A 14,865-nucleotide genomic window follows, 5' to 3' on the forward strand; every position below is an offset into this window, starting at 1 on the left:
TTTTTTTTCTTGGTTAGGGAAGTTAATTAAAAGAATTTGCTGTAAAATATCTAATAGCTTTTGTGAAATGAAGTATCTCTTTGCAATAAAATAAAAAAACTTAATTGAGATGTATTGTTGGTGATTGGGTAACTTTTCTCAGACAACTTTTTAAAATGAAGACCTATTTAAAATACTTTAAGACCTACAACACAATATTTCCGTGAATTTAAGACTTTTTAAGTCCTAAAATGTTCTTTTTGAAATTCAAGACATTTTAAGATATTTTAAGACACCCTGTATGTGTATCTAGTGCACACACTACATAATTGGCAGTGTTTTGGTGTATACCACTTTGTGATTTCAAAATATGCTGCTATCCAGTACTAGTTTTGTAGTATGTTAAGCACATGCTTTATATACTAGTGTTTAGTGCACTGTACTACACTGCCTGGTGCATGCTACAAAATGTCCTTGGGTTTAGTGCACATAACCTTGTGTATTTATGTAGTATGTTTTATAGTATTATTATGTACTGCACACTATTTTGGTATATGTAAAACACACCATGTAATACAGCTGATGTTGTACAGTATATGTATGCTGAAGTCGTACAGTACTCCGAACTACCCTGCGCACATGTAGTGTAGTACACTATCTGTTGTATTCTACATATTGTTGTAACTTTTTATCTTTCAAACTTTATCAGGTTACCTATACTACTTTTTTGCTAGTATTGTGACATGTAGAGCATGCTTAATATGCTAGTATTTGTCGAATAGTCTTATGGGCAGTTTACCAAAAATGTAGCACCATTGTGCTCTATCAAAGTTTATTTCCTGTCTATGTACAAACTGTCACTACCATAAAGGCAAAAATGCCAAAAGATAATCTTAAAAAAATAATAATAACAAAATGCTAGTATTTAGTGCACTGTGCTACATTATAGTGCACAATAAATAGTTTTAAATGATATTTTAATGCACTCTGCTTTGTGTATTTGTTTTGTTTTACACTCTCTAGAAGTATTATTTACACACATCAGTTATTTGTACTTTATTTTTTAAGTACATTATCTAGTGCAAACTACATAATGTGGTATTTCTTAATAAATGCTACTAGACCTGTACTGTGCACACTACCTAGTGAACACCACTAATAATGTGGTTCACATACTGCAAATGGCGGTTTTGTATTCTGTCCAGTTTCTGTGCGCAGTGCTGAGCAGTGAATCAGTATTTCTCATGTCCTAATGGTGCTGAAGTGGCAGCCAGTCTGACATGTGGCTGTGAGCGGAGGGGTTGAATTTGCATAATGTTTACTTTCAGACGTCCTCAGGAGCACCTCTGATGCTCAGTGCTTAATAATGCATTGCAAGCTCCATCTCTTAATGGGTCACTGCAGCGTTCGCCAGGCCCGATTCTCTCTCTGTGCCATTTAAATGTTGCTAGATGGGAAATAACCTTCTGTGCTGGAATAACATTCTGGTCCCATCATATTTCCTGTCACTTTCATCCCTTCTCAATTCACACGCTTAAGGTGAGCTCACTCTCATCTCTTTGCATCTTTTTGCTTTAGTTTTTCACTTTCTTTAGTGCTGTCATTAGTGATTTAACAACCTACAGTAGGCCTTCTTTAATCTCTTTACCAATCTATCGTATATTTGTCTATTAGTGGCATCTAATGTGGGATACATTCATTGGTGTAGCTTGCGGCACTGTATATTCTTTCCCCGAGGCAAAACATTATGATCTTGTGTGTTTTATCACCTGACACACATGCAGTAAAACAATGATCTTTCTTGAAAATAATTGCTGTAAATGTGTTTGGAAATGCGAAATTCAAAGCTAAAGGAACGTTTCATTAAGCTACACAGTACACTTTTCAATGGTTTGCAGTCACTTTCAAATTTGTGAGTATGGATACTTTTACCGGAGTGAAAAGTGACATCCCATGATGATAGCATACAGGCTGTTCTGCTATCATCTTAAACTTGTGGAGCCCATTGCAAAAATTATAGGCTCCTTGACACAGTTATTTCATTTTTGTTGTTAGGTGAAACATTTTACTTTCAGCATATTGATTTTAATTTTGTTCATTTTCTATAAATGACTGTTTTGTTTCTTTCACAAAAGCACTGCAGGTAAAATTAGCCAACAATGTTCTGTTGTTTAGGCTGCTGTTGTTTGCACATGTAAAAATAAACCCTTCAGTAGATATCAAGGGTCAAAGACAGGTGATGATTGGTAAACATACTTTTTTTTTTATCATGAAGGTTAACCGAAACTATTTCTGATGTGTTTTGTTCACAATTTAGCCTATTTTTTATATTTAAAGCACAGCAGTATTTTTTAGTGTTTTAATTTCAACAAAAACGATTAAACATTAATCTGCTTTGTGTGCTGATGAACAGGTAAAATGACAAAGTCACTGTTTATCTGTTTCCACCTGATGAAATAGGCCTAAATGCATCTATTTTATAGCTCGTCCTGTAAGCTCATAATGAATATTTAAAATGCGAATGAAAACAAAAGTTATTAAATAAATAAAAATATGGATAACAATTATTGAAGTTTGTTTATAAACTAATTTCGAGAGAATCACATGCTTATAATTGCTTGCATCTGGCCCCGCAATATCCAGTTTATGATTCACCAATCAGACGATTCCTAAGCCAATATAAATACCCTAAGTTCCATGTAATAGCCATCGTCGTTACGAAGAATACCCCCTTCCACTCCTACTTCTCCTCCTTTACTAGATGGTCGGCACGGTGGCCCAGTGGTTAGCACTGTTGCCTCACAGCAAGAACGTCACTGGTTCTAGTCCTTACCGAGCCAGCCGACGTTTCTGTGTGGAGTTTACACGTTCTTCCCATGCTCACGTGGGTTTCCCCCGGGTTCCCTGGTTTCCTCCCACTGTCCAAAAACATGCAACTTAAGTTAATTGACTAATCCAAATTGGACATGGACATGCTCCTAGTAAGTAGTTATCTCATGAGAACAATCACTATCTGTTCATTAGTTACTACAGTAGGGGAGTTCTCAAAATCTACCTGAGCTCAAACTCCCCTCTCGCCCTGCAAATGTGAGGGAGACCTGGACTCGAGGATCATTTGAGCTCAGGGCTCTCTCCCGGGACATCATCCCAAACAAGCTTTATAATAAATCATCAGCTAAGTGTGAATTCTTGAATAATAGATTTTTTGTGTAATTTTACAATCCTGACCTGTTCAATAACCAGACTGGACACTTTAGAGGTATGTGCATGACTTTTAATGAAAACAAAAGTTATTGAATGTCCTAGTTATCACTTTAATAAACCAAGTAGAATCAACGTTAACTGATGATAATTCATAACTTTATGAATTAGTGGCTAATTTGTATGAAATCGTAAAACCTCATACAATTTAATATGATTTGCTTATCCCCCAATGATGGTTGGGTGTAGGGATGGGGTTGGATGTCACGCCTCCTTTTAAAAATCTTACATTTTCGTACGACTGAATTAGCCACTAATCTCACAAATTGTAAAATAGTTACATTTCCTCGTGAGATCAGGCTGGGATAACTTAATAATAACAGATTATGGAGTAATTTCACAACCCTGTCCTGAGATTGCAAAACAAATTCATTAAACAGTCTATACTATGCATACAAGCTTAAAAGTCCAATTGTTAGGTGTGCAAAGGAAATGAACACAAATGAAAAATATAAATACTCAAAGTGTTGCATTTTTCATTTTATTGCAGCTCAAATGTCAAGCTATGGCTATGTTCATATCCTCTCTTTCGTACTGATACAATGCTTTCTTCCATTTCTGCTCATATCTATTCCTTGCTTTTGTCCTTTCACAATACATATGTCTCTGTTAGAAGAACAAAAAGTGCTGATTGTTTGGTTTTGGCTGCTTCACAAGCTGAATTTGATCCACCCCAGCACCACATTAAATTAGTCTCTCTTTTTTGCATTTCTCTCTGCTGCACTGTAAGATACATTATTCAGCTCAAACCGAATTGTATATTTTTTGTACTCAAGTTAAGCTGAGAATTTGTCTTCATTATGATCAAAATGTCAGCAGCATTTTAAATTCAGGATGTGAGAATTGCTTCTCTGTGTTTTTATAACTCTGTGGTTGTGTGTGTGTGGTGTTTTAATGTATCGAGCTCATTTTTCTTTTTGAAGAAGATTAATGTGATCTTAGTCGATTTCTTGTTTGCTAGTGTTTACTGGCCAATATTGTAGGTGTTTTTTTTTTCTAAACTAAACTATTTCAATATAATTTATTCCAGAGTTTCCTCAATTAAAATCAAATTAGTCATTAACTCAAACAGTGTTTTAGAAACCTTCAGGTATTGGGTGCAAAAAGACTGCTGTGTGTGTGTAAATAGAACAATTTAGTCAACTAGAGACAGCAGCTGCTATACTGTAAATGTATTTGCATTATAGATCAGAATTTAAATCCTGTAATGCTGTCACTACATTGCTCTGCCAGTTTTTTATGCAACAGAAATTTCATTAAATATTATTTCAATAACATTCATCGAAGTCAACGAAAAGTTAAGTTTTAAATTACCTGTTGTAAACTGAAATTGTTAAATAATAAATAATTAATCATATCTTCCATGCCTGTTATATTATTTCGTATATAAGTAATTAATTTTTTGTGTGTATGTTCGACTATGTCAATTAAATTTAGTTAAAAATAAAAATGTACACTTTACATGTTAATATATATTAATTTTAAATACAATATGAAAGTTTATATTGTTTTCTTTATGGATTTTTTAATCACATTTTGCATCTCGTTCATGAAAAGTAATCCTGAACGCTTTCTACAAACTTATAACAGTAGATATTTTAGGTGCACAGCATGAGATCCAACCCACACGAGTGCATAGCTCCCATCATTTGGGTGATTATGTAAATCCGGAGTGCTGATGAAACTGGGAAAAATCTTAAGGATTGAGTCTCTGTGCTACTAACCCACTTCCACACAATGCAAGCAGTTAACTGGTTCTCACAGAGATTTGGGGGAAAATCCACCAATGAGCAGTGAGTTTTATTTCCAAGCAGCCAATCAGACGCTGTGGCTCCGCACCTTAACATCCCCTGCTGTGAGAGCTGGAGGGCTGTGTGGCGTTTCCTGCTGTTTCTGAAGCTCCATTTTTGGAGCCAAAACTTTCCTCCAGATCTTTACCCATATCAAATTAGCCTTAAACTGCATTTTACTGCAGTATAGATGAAAGTAAGTGATTCCGTTGGGTGCAATGGCCATTGAAAGGCTATATATTTCATGCAGGCAAAATGCTCTGAATTAATGTCAGTTGTCGGCTGCTGCCTCTAGTGTTATAAAATATGGTATTTAAAAGCACTTATGACAGTGTACTGTCAGCATTTCTGTCGGCTGAAATCCTCTCTCAGCACTTCATAAATCAGAGCGATAACATGGTGACAGGGAATGGTGTTGCCTTACTAAGACTTACAGTCTCAAACTAAGTTAAGTTGAGAAGAAAGTGTCTTTCAAAGGACTTATGTAAAAGTACCTATACGTGATTTGTGAAATCTCTCACAGCTCACTGAATAGATGAGATTTTTTCTTTTACATGGCAAGCAATTTCCATTTTATTGCAGCATTCGGTCATATCGAGCTGGGCTGTGCTTATTGATTAAGTCTAGAGTGGGCTGAACTGTTGGACTGGGTTCAGTTGTGAGGTTAATGATCAGGTACATGAATTCTTGTCTGCCACAGATAATGAATAATGTGCTCAGACAGAAGCAGAGTGAGATGAGCTCAGTCTGATTAAGCATTTGTAGTAAAGCAGAGGCCTAGACCATGACCCATAGTATTTAGAATCTAGACTAGTCAGATGCTCAGTGAATATCATTCAGTTCAATTGCATAGCCAAAAAAAAGACATTCTTAGATATTCAAACTGTAGCCATGTCTCATTTTGGCAAGTTAGGGGAAAAGGGATAGAGTGCATTGGGCCTAGAGGGTTAGAGGTGTTCATAGTGAAGTCTTTGTGTCATTTTTATCAATAGCAACCCCATCCCTGGATCACAACCTTTACTGAGGGAAATAAAGCAGATCTTCTCATGGTATATAAAAGACAATCAGACAGTTACAGCTCATCCAGAACGCTGCGGCCAGGATTCTGACTAGAACCAGGATATCAGAGCACATCACACCTGTCCTCAGGTCTCTACACTGGCTCCCAGTTACATTCAGAATAGAGTTTAAAGTATTATTACTGGTCTATAAATCACTAAATGGCCTAGGACCTCAATACATTACAGATATGCTGATTGAATACAAACCTAACAGATCACTCAGATCTTTAGGTTCATATAAACTAGAAGTTCCAAGAGTTCAGTCAAAGCAGGGTGAATGAACTTTCAGCCACTATGCTCCTCGCTGCTGGAATCAGCTTCCAGAAATGATCAGATGTGCTCCAACATTAGGCACATTCAAATCAAGACTGAAAACACACCTGTTTAGCTGTGCCTTTACTGAATGAGCACTGTGCTGCGTCCGACAGATCGCACTATTGTTTTTTTTTCTTCTTTTTCATTATCTTCTAACATTTTAACACATTTTTATCTGTTTTATCTAATTTTTATTCTTATTTTTATAATTTTTATTTGTATTATTTCTTTTCATTTTCTTACACTTGTCTCTTTTATTCTTGTTTATGTAAAGCACTTTAAATTACCACTGTGTATGAAATAAATAAACTTGCCTTGCCTTGCCTATATAAGTATTGCTTTAAAGTCGCTTATTCTGCATTCACGCATTTACCAATCAAAGCATCAGCATTCATAGTTACACATTTTTTAATAGGAAAAAAAAAACATTTGTGTGGCAAGACTTAAGTGTTCAAGTTTAATTGCTATTTTAATTTTAGAATGTCGTTTATAGGAGATATTTTACTAGCCTTGGTCTTAACATTGAACTTCATTTAAACACAAAAAGGGGGCCCTGATGGCTCATTGGTTAGCACTTCCTCACAGCTAGCAGGTCTCTGGTTCGAGTTGGAGTTGTGTGGAGTTTGCAGCACCCAGCATGTTTGATTTGTAAAATTAAAAGTGAAAGTAAAAAGTGAGTGAGCATTTGAATGTCATTTAGAAACCCTAATAACAGCTCCCTGATGCACATAATTTACATACATTAGGGTAAATAATGTATGTTGTTGTTGACATGCGATGTTACAGACTGCATCACTGGTTACAGTTGCATATTTCATGAAATTTAAACATTGACATACTTTGTTGATTTTTCAGGTCCCAACAGTGTAAATGATGAGCCACCGCTTCACCGTGTCACCACATCACCACCTGGGGATGGATCCAGAGCACCCTGTCGCAGCACCCCTCAACCTCCAAACACTCCTGCGCCCGTACGCCGCTCCCTGCTACCTCCTCCTCGAAGTTCACCCGTGTGTAAGTGGCACAGACCTTCATATTTACAGCCAGTATGTTACACAACAATGATTATACATGGAAAGTAGGCGCTTGGCATTCTGCATGACATACAAAGAAAACATAGCATTCTCCAAAAAGAATGATACATACACTATACATGCACTAGAGTGCTGCTCTTCCATATATGTGCACTTTATCTAGTAACTACAAAACCTTTGTACTTAAGTGTATACTGTAAGTCTATGTGCTTAGCATGCATTTCAGTAAGAATGTGCATGCTATGAATTTGTACTACAAGTATGTACTTACTAAAACGATACAACTATAGTGTTATATAGTAGTACAGCACTATGTGTAAACAAATATGCACTTTAAGAGCCGCACAATACCCTAAGCATTTAAATCCACCCAAGCTCATTTTGAAAACGTAGTCCCGCGGACGTTTCTGGAGGCTGCTACTTACATGGCCGGAGGTACATATGGCTGCATTTCATCATTTTAAGCGAATGCTACAGGCGGTGTGACGCCGCTCCTCTTTGCGCTGGCCGGCTGACAGCTCACCTCAATGTGGAGGGCTTTCCCGCCACAACCAGTTTGTCCAGTTAGCTCGTCATGTACATCAGCAGGATGGAGACCCGGGGGTGAGCTGAAGGCATGACAAGTTCATAACAGGGTGAGAATGTGGTGAAATCCAAAAATGTGGTCAAAATCATCCGAGGGCTTTTCTTTTTCTGAATGGCTTTTGTAAATCGTCGCTTGGGTTTAGGGAAGCAGGCGGGCCGGCTGGTCAATCGGTGAAACCAGTTGGGTTTAGGGAAGGAGGAGGATGAAGGTGGGTCGGCCGAATCATTCGGTCAGTCGGACAGACGGTTACTCGACAACGACCTCCGGCATCTTTACACGAGAAAAGCGCATGCGCAAACGGATTAGCAGATTCATGAAAAGAAAAACTGCACAAATGCGTACCTCCCAGGACGTATTTTTCGGTCTCCAGAAACGTCCGCGGGACTACGTTTCCAGAATAAGCCTGGGTTGATTTAAATTGAATGCTTCTAGCAAATATGCACTTTAGTATGAAAATGAACCTTAAATAGATTATAAGTTTTTCATGAGCATATTACAAGTTGGTCTAGAAAAGTATGCACTTTAACTCCAGTAGTGTGCACGACAAAAGGAATATTTCTATTAAATGCACTACAATGAGTATGACATTCATATAGGAGCATTTCAGTCATGCTCTGAACAACACTAATTCTATTAGAATGCAGTACAGCTGTATTGATCTTCAATCACACCATGAGCTTCACCAAGTACACACTAGAAATAGACCACACTACTTGAACATGTCTTAATTATTTTGCAAAATAAAGCTACAGTTCTATGTAGTGTAGGACTGTTTACAATAGTTGGTACTTAAATAGGTATGCACCACAAGTTTCATTTTTCGAGTTAAGTTAGCTTACTGAAATACAGAGGTTACATGCTTCCTCCAGTGTCAGATGTGACCGGCCAGATGTCACAATGAATCCTCAGACACTAGCTTCAGTTTGAAGATAGACCTTCACTGACGCACCAACACAAAGCGGAGCGTGTACTTGTCAGGAATAAGTAAACAGCACTACCTCCCTGCCTGTGTCCTCAACAAAGACATTAATCTCCTCCATGTGTGTGAATAATGGGATGGTCCAGTCGTGGCGACGCTGCAGCCTATGTTTAGTCAAGACTGAAACGCACACTGTACTTGAAGCAGAAACACCCTTTCTCAGTGTTCAGCAAGTAGGCCATCCGTATTCATTCATCTTTAGCCCAGCACAAGGAAAAAGTCTGCAGTCCCAGCAATTCTGTATTTCCCCTGAAGTGTGCACTTGTTTAAACGTGCTTTTACTAATATTTAAAGATAATTGTAGTTGTAACTAAGAAAATAAGAATATTTGTTTCTGATTATAACAGAATTATTATGAGGGCTTATGATAATAATGATAATAATATTAGTATAATAAGGGCTTGTTTCACCAAAAAGGTGCGCCTGAACACACCAAACGGATGGCAGCCGGCTGAAACAAGAGTTTGCATTCTGTGCCTGGATGAAAGGATGTGTCTTTCCACACCCATGGGGGACAGTAATCTGTTTTCTCATACCACACAGGGAAACCAGAAGCACAGAGTAAACAAAATGTTTGGTACCATTATCTAGGTAATTGTCACTTACCATGGTGGGAATATGTGATAATCTAATAATCCATATAGTTTGTAAATATTTGAGAAATATAGCAAAGTTACAGTCGGCTTCTTTGTGTTCTTTCTTAACTAGAATTGTTTTGAATCAGAGCGCTCTCTTCAGCCAACAGCCAATGCTAATTCTACAGGCTAAATCAGGCTAAATCGATCCAATGTAAACCCGACGAGATGTAACATGTGGAACACACCAAACCAACTAGCCTGACTGACGCTGACCAACGGCATGACAAAGGCCAATAGCCGACCACTGACTGAATTCAGCAAATAAACTTTGCACATGGACAGGCAATAAAACATGCTCATAGCCAGTTCAGAAGGTAATAAAGGGTATGGAAATAATGCAAAAGAAAACTTACAAAAAAAATGCTATTTACTTATGCATATTGAACCGTAGAGATTGTTTCAAATGATTCAATATTAATTTGAGTATTGTGGCATCCATATACTAAATACCTAATGACATTTATACCCACTGAATGTCATACCTTTGCCACTTGCTTAATATCACTTTTTATGTCAGCTCAATTAGGCCAATCACTGTGATTCAATCATCTGATTAAAATAACTAATGCTGACCATACAGAAATGCCAGTCCAATAAGAGCTTGCTTGTGTCCTTTTGACCAATCATTTTCCTTCTACCAAAAGCATAATGAGGCTATTATGAATCCCTGTTCCTATTCATCCCATTTCATTCTCCTCTTTTTTTAAACCTGTCCCCCTCTGTCTCAAGTGTTGTTATCAGTTCTGTCCCATTTTCAGTGCACATTTTCCAGTTCTTAACCACAGATCCTAAAGCATAAAGCCCTGCCTGCTGCTTCCCTCTTTGTCATCCTGACAAAATCTCCAGCACCCTGGAGGGACAAAAAGGCTGCCAGGGCATCTGGCCCATCATGGCGAACCGATTTAGGGTTAGCATGCTGTCTAGGTAGTAAGCGGTGACTACATTCATGAGACCCTGCTGTTAAAACAGATCAGAGACCTTGTGCAGCTGTCATATTGTTCACATGGAAAGGAACATATCCAAAGCATAGTTTTTTTACTTGTATACTAGACCACCACTCTAGAGTCAAACTCTCATGCACCCACCCATAATGCACCGGTATCTATGAAGCCGTAGGTGCTTTCTCAGCATGGGGTGCAGGATAGAAATGGGGTCCATGGGAGGAGGGAGTCCATTGGGATTCTAGAGGGGTGTCTATGGCTGTCTGCTCCATGTTGAAATGAGCAGCCAGTAATTAGGTGCCCTGGGATCCTGTTGCAATGTGATGTGTGCACGCACACACTCTGTTCGGTGAAAGTAAGCCAAAAGCAGCAACCCCAAAAACATACGCACCCCCTTCTGTTTAGAGATTTGGAACAAGAAATGCATTACTATTTTCAGTCATTTCTCGAGTCAAATCCAGCTGTTTGACTGTTACTACAAAAACTGTCAAATATTATTGGTTACAAAATATACAAGTAAGTTTCAGTAAGGATTTATTTTAGTCATAACAAAATATATATTTGTAAAAATAAAATAAATAAGCCAGCCAGATCAATCTACATTAAAAGATCGTTCAGTTTTCAAGGAATATGCATATATCCATAAGCCCTTGAATAATTTAATACACTTAATAATTTATTGTAGGGCTGTTGATTGAACACATTAATTGAATTAATTAGTTATAAAAAAAGAATGAATTAAGATTAACCATAAATTTCATTTCACAGACATTTCATTGTGTTGACTGGTGAAAACACAACACAGACTAACACTAACAAAATTAAAAATAACAATTTCATAATTTTTTTTCGGCTAAGTCCTTTTGTTAATCTTGGGTCGCCACAGCGGAATGAACCACCAACTTATACAGCATATGTTTTACGCAGCAGATGCCCTTCCAGCTGCAACCCATCACTGGAAAACACCCATACACAATTATTCCCACATACACTATGAACAATTTAGCTTATCCATTTCACCTATAGCACATGTATTTGGACTGTTAGGAAAACCTAGAGGAAGCCCACACCAACACGGGGAGAACATGCAAACTTCTCACAGAAATGCCAACTGACCCAGCCGAGGCTCAAACCAGCGACTTTCTTGCTGTGAGATGATCGTGCTACCCACTGCACCACCGTGACGCCATAACAATTTCATATTTTTTGTAATATTTAAAAAATTTAAGTCCATACAAAAAATATTATTTTCTTATCTTCTTGTGTCAAACCATTATTACGATTATTACCATTTATTATTACAAATAATAATACGTTTAAAATAATTCTTATCATTTTCATACATTTAAAATTATGTCAGCATGTCAAATTATTTATAAAAAATATTTTTTTAAAAAGTCTATTTTATATCATCATGCACATCAAGGGATATTCAAATATATATATAAATATACTGGGCAGACACATAAATATATATATATATATATATATATATATTTATATATATATATATATATTCTACACTCTTTTTTTTCTGTTCACCATGAGCTGACAGACCTGGGATTTGTGAGATGGACATGAATTTTTATATATATTAGAACTATATTCTGTACTGTAAGTGTTGGTCCAAAGATGCCTGCGGCCTCTCTAAATGTCATATCTTCAAGTCCATGTCAGCCAGACCCTGGCAGCTGCGTTATTTTGTGGTTGGCTGCCTCTTATTGGAATCGATCCACGGACCACTGAGACTATATTATGATCCATGGAAGGGGAGAGCGATACGAGCAGCAGAGTTGGAGAAGGGGTTTACTGTTACAAACCCTTTCATAGATTGCTGTACTGTATGTGTCCCTAGAGCGAATATCCTTTAATTCAGTTAATTCCCACACACTGCCATTAACTCTTGTCTTTCTTTCTCCGCAGTATCCCGTAAGGAATTCCAGAAGAGCTCGGATGGCTCCCGTTCATCCCAGTCATCCCCTAAGAGACTCGCTGTAGTGTCTCCTAAACCACAATCTCCAGGTAAACCAACCAAGACAAAGATCAAGCTAAGATATTGCTTTCGTCCCCCGCTGCTCTATAGAGTACAGTGCTGCCATTAGATGATGCTATTGGATAAATCTCATCTTACGTCTGGCACTGTAACCCTCTCTATTTTCCTTCTCTCTACGCACACACACACTTAGAATCATTTCCTTTATTTAGCCAGGAGATCACATTGAGACAGTACTGTCTCTTCTTCCAGTGAGACCTGGTCAAGATGGCAGGCAGCACATAAAGTTTCATATAAAAATCACAAACAATACCACAAAATTACAAAATCACCATTCTTAAAAACATCAGCTCATAACAAACAATTGCAGGTGTCCTTTAAAATGTTGTATAAAAGATGTTTAAAAGTACTCAGAGTCGGAAGAGTGTCAAGATTGAGCTGATTTTGCAGGTCATTCCAAGCCCTGGGAGCGTGAACGGAAAAAGCACGTTTGCCAAGTTCTGATAATGCCCTTGGAACTATCAGACGAATACATGAACCAGATCTAGTATTTTGATTGTTGGTGTGAAATGTTAATAAATTAAAAATATAGAATGAGAGGGTATTTCATATACGATGCAATCAGTTTGGCCACTGGGGCCAAGTTCAGCTGACATGTTGAACAAAATGAAGCAATACTCCTGGTTTAGGGCATCAACGAACCTAATTAGAGCTTAAATTGTCTTGAAGGATTTGAAATGGTTAGTTCACCTTAAAGCTGTAGCCACTTCAGAATGGGAACCTTGTAATAATGTTTTGTTATTTGAGTTGTACTTTTTCATTGGAAATATACACAGGCCATTGGTTGTCTGTGTTATTAACATATACAGCGTGGAAAATAAGTATTGAGCATTTTTCAGAGAAAACATATTTCTAAAGGTGCTATTGACTTAAAAATTTCCCCAGATGTCCAGAAATCCATATATTTAAAGGAAACAATTGTAGTTAGTTTGCAAATGAAGTTATGTTTAATAAAATTAAATGACTCAGGAAATATTAATATTATAAGTGTTAAATATTATAAGTATTGAAAACATGAAGAAAAGGAGGTGTAGAAAGGCAGTGAACGCTCAAATAGCAGCTTAAATCTCTCAGTAGTTCTTCAGGAACCCTCTTCTCTGTCATTGTAAATTAATATTCGCTGCTTCAGTCCAACATCTACATTATTAGGATGATGAAGATGAAACCAGTGTGGACATTTTAGCAAGACATTGATCCAAATCACAGTCAAAGAAAACTTTCAAATGGTTTCAGAGAAAGAAAATCAAGCTATAGAATGGCCCAGCCAGTCACCTGACTTGAATCTGTTAGAAAATACAATTTAAATATCAGATTTGATAGATGAGACCCACAGAACCATTATGATTTTTAAACTCTGTTGAAAAAAATCACACCCGAGCAATTCATGTGACTTAATTTTCCATATGAGAAGCGCCTTTAAGCTTCCAATCGAAAAAAAGTATTTTATAGAATGAAATACATTTCAGTAGTTGAGTACCCACTCCTTGTGTCATTTTATTGTTACTACACATAACTCATTTTTATGTTTGTATTGTTTCAGTTTTTACCAAAATCTGGTTCAATTCCATGTCAATAGCTCCTTTAAAAATATTATTTCCAGGAAAAACATGACTTGTTCAATAAGTATTTTTCCCGCTGTATATTTTCAGAAGGAGTCCTGGCTGTATGAGGAGATACAGGTGGTCATGCATTTAGAGCCTTTTATCACAGCAACTGGAATAAATGTCAGATGTGCCAAAGCAGGATTTAAAACTTTGCAGGACAGTCAGCAGTTTGAAACCTCAAGCATACATTATAATGTTTTTTTCTGTTTCATTCATACTGAACGCTAGAGGGTGCCCAATAAAGAATTCTGAAACTATAAATTGTAAATCCTTAGACATTCTCAAGTGACCTCTTATTTTTTACAATTTTTGTCTAATGTATGTAATTTTTGTATGTTTTGAACAGTGTATCTCCACGTCCATATGCATTGTAGTGCTATATGAGACAAGTATAGCTTACGAAGATGAATTAAGAGATTAATTCAAATTTGAAACTGTCAGTAAAAGGCATAGAAAAAAGCTGATCCCTGTCATTAATGAACAAATTTCCTGCACACTCAACACCAAGGACAACAATGACTCAATCATAGCAATTAGCAGGTCTGCGTAGACGAGTTTTTTTTTTTTCAGAAGATTAGTTTCTACAGTAATGATGGCCGTAAATCATCCTGTCGTTCCATTTGG

The 14,865-nt window shown here is 37.0% G+C and overlaps 1 protein-coding gene across 4 annotated transcripts in view; it reads left to right on the top strand.

The window, feature by feature from the left end:
- The window catches only part of mtus2a (microtubule associated tumor suppressor candidate 2a), a 128,117-nt gene that overhangs the window by 97,960 nt on the left and 15,292 nt on the right, over nucleotides 1–14,865 (top strand). For all 4 annotated transcript variants that reach the window (XM_087270575.1, XM_087270577.1, XM_087270576.1 and 1 more), the window contains 2 exons: nucleotides 7,262–7,420; nucleotides 12,508–12,606. In XM_087270575.1, coding sequence (XP_087126701.1) covers nucleotides 7,262–7,420; nucleotides 12,508–12,606 — 258 coding nt within the window. The remainder of the gene's footprint in view (nucleotides 1–7,261; nucleotides 7,421–12,507; nucleotides 12,607–14,865) is intronic.

Source organism: Danio rerio, chromosome 10 (assembly GCF_052040795.2).
Source record: "Danio rerio strain M-AB ecotype USA chromosome 10, GRCz13ab, whole genome shotgun sequence".
In the NCBI taxonomy this organism is placed as follows: Eukaryota; Metazoa; Chordata; class Actinopteri; order Cypriniformes; family Danionidae; genus Danio; species Danio rerio.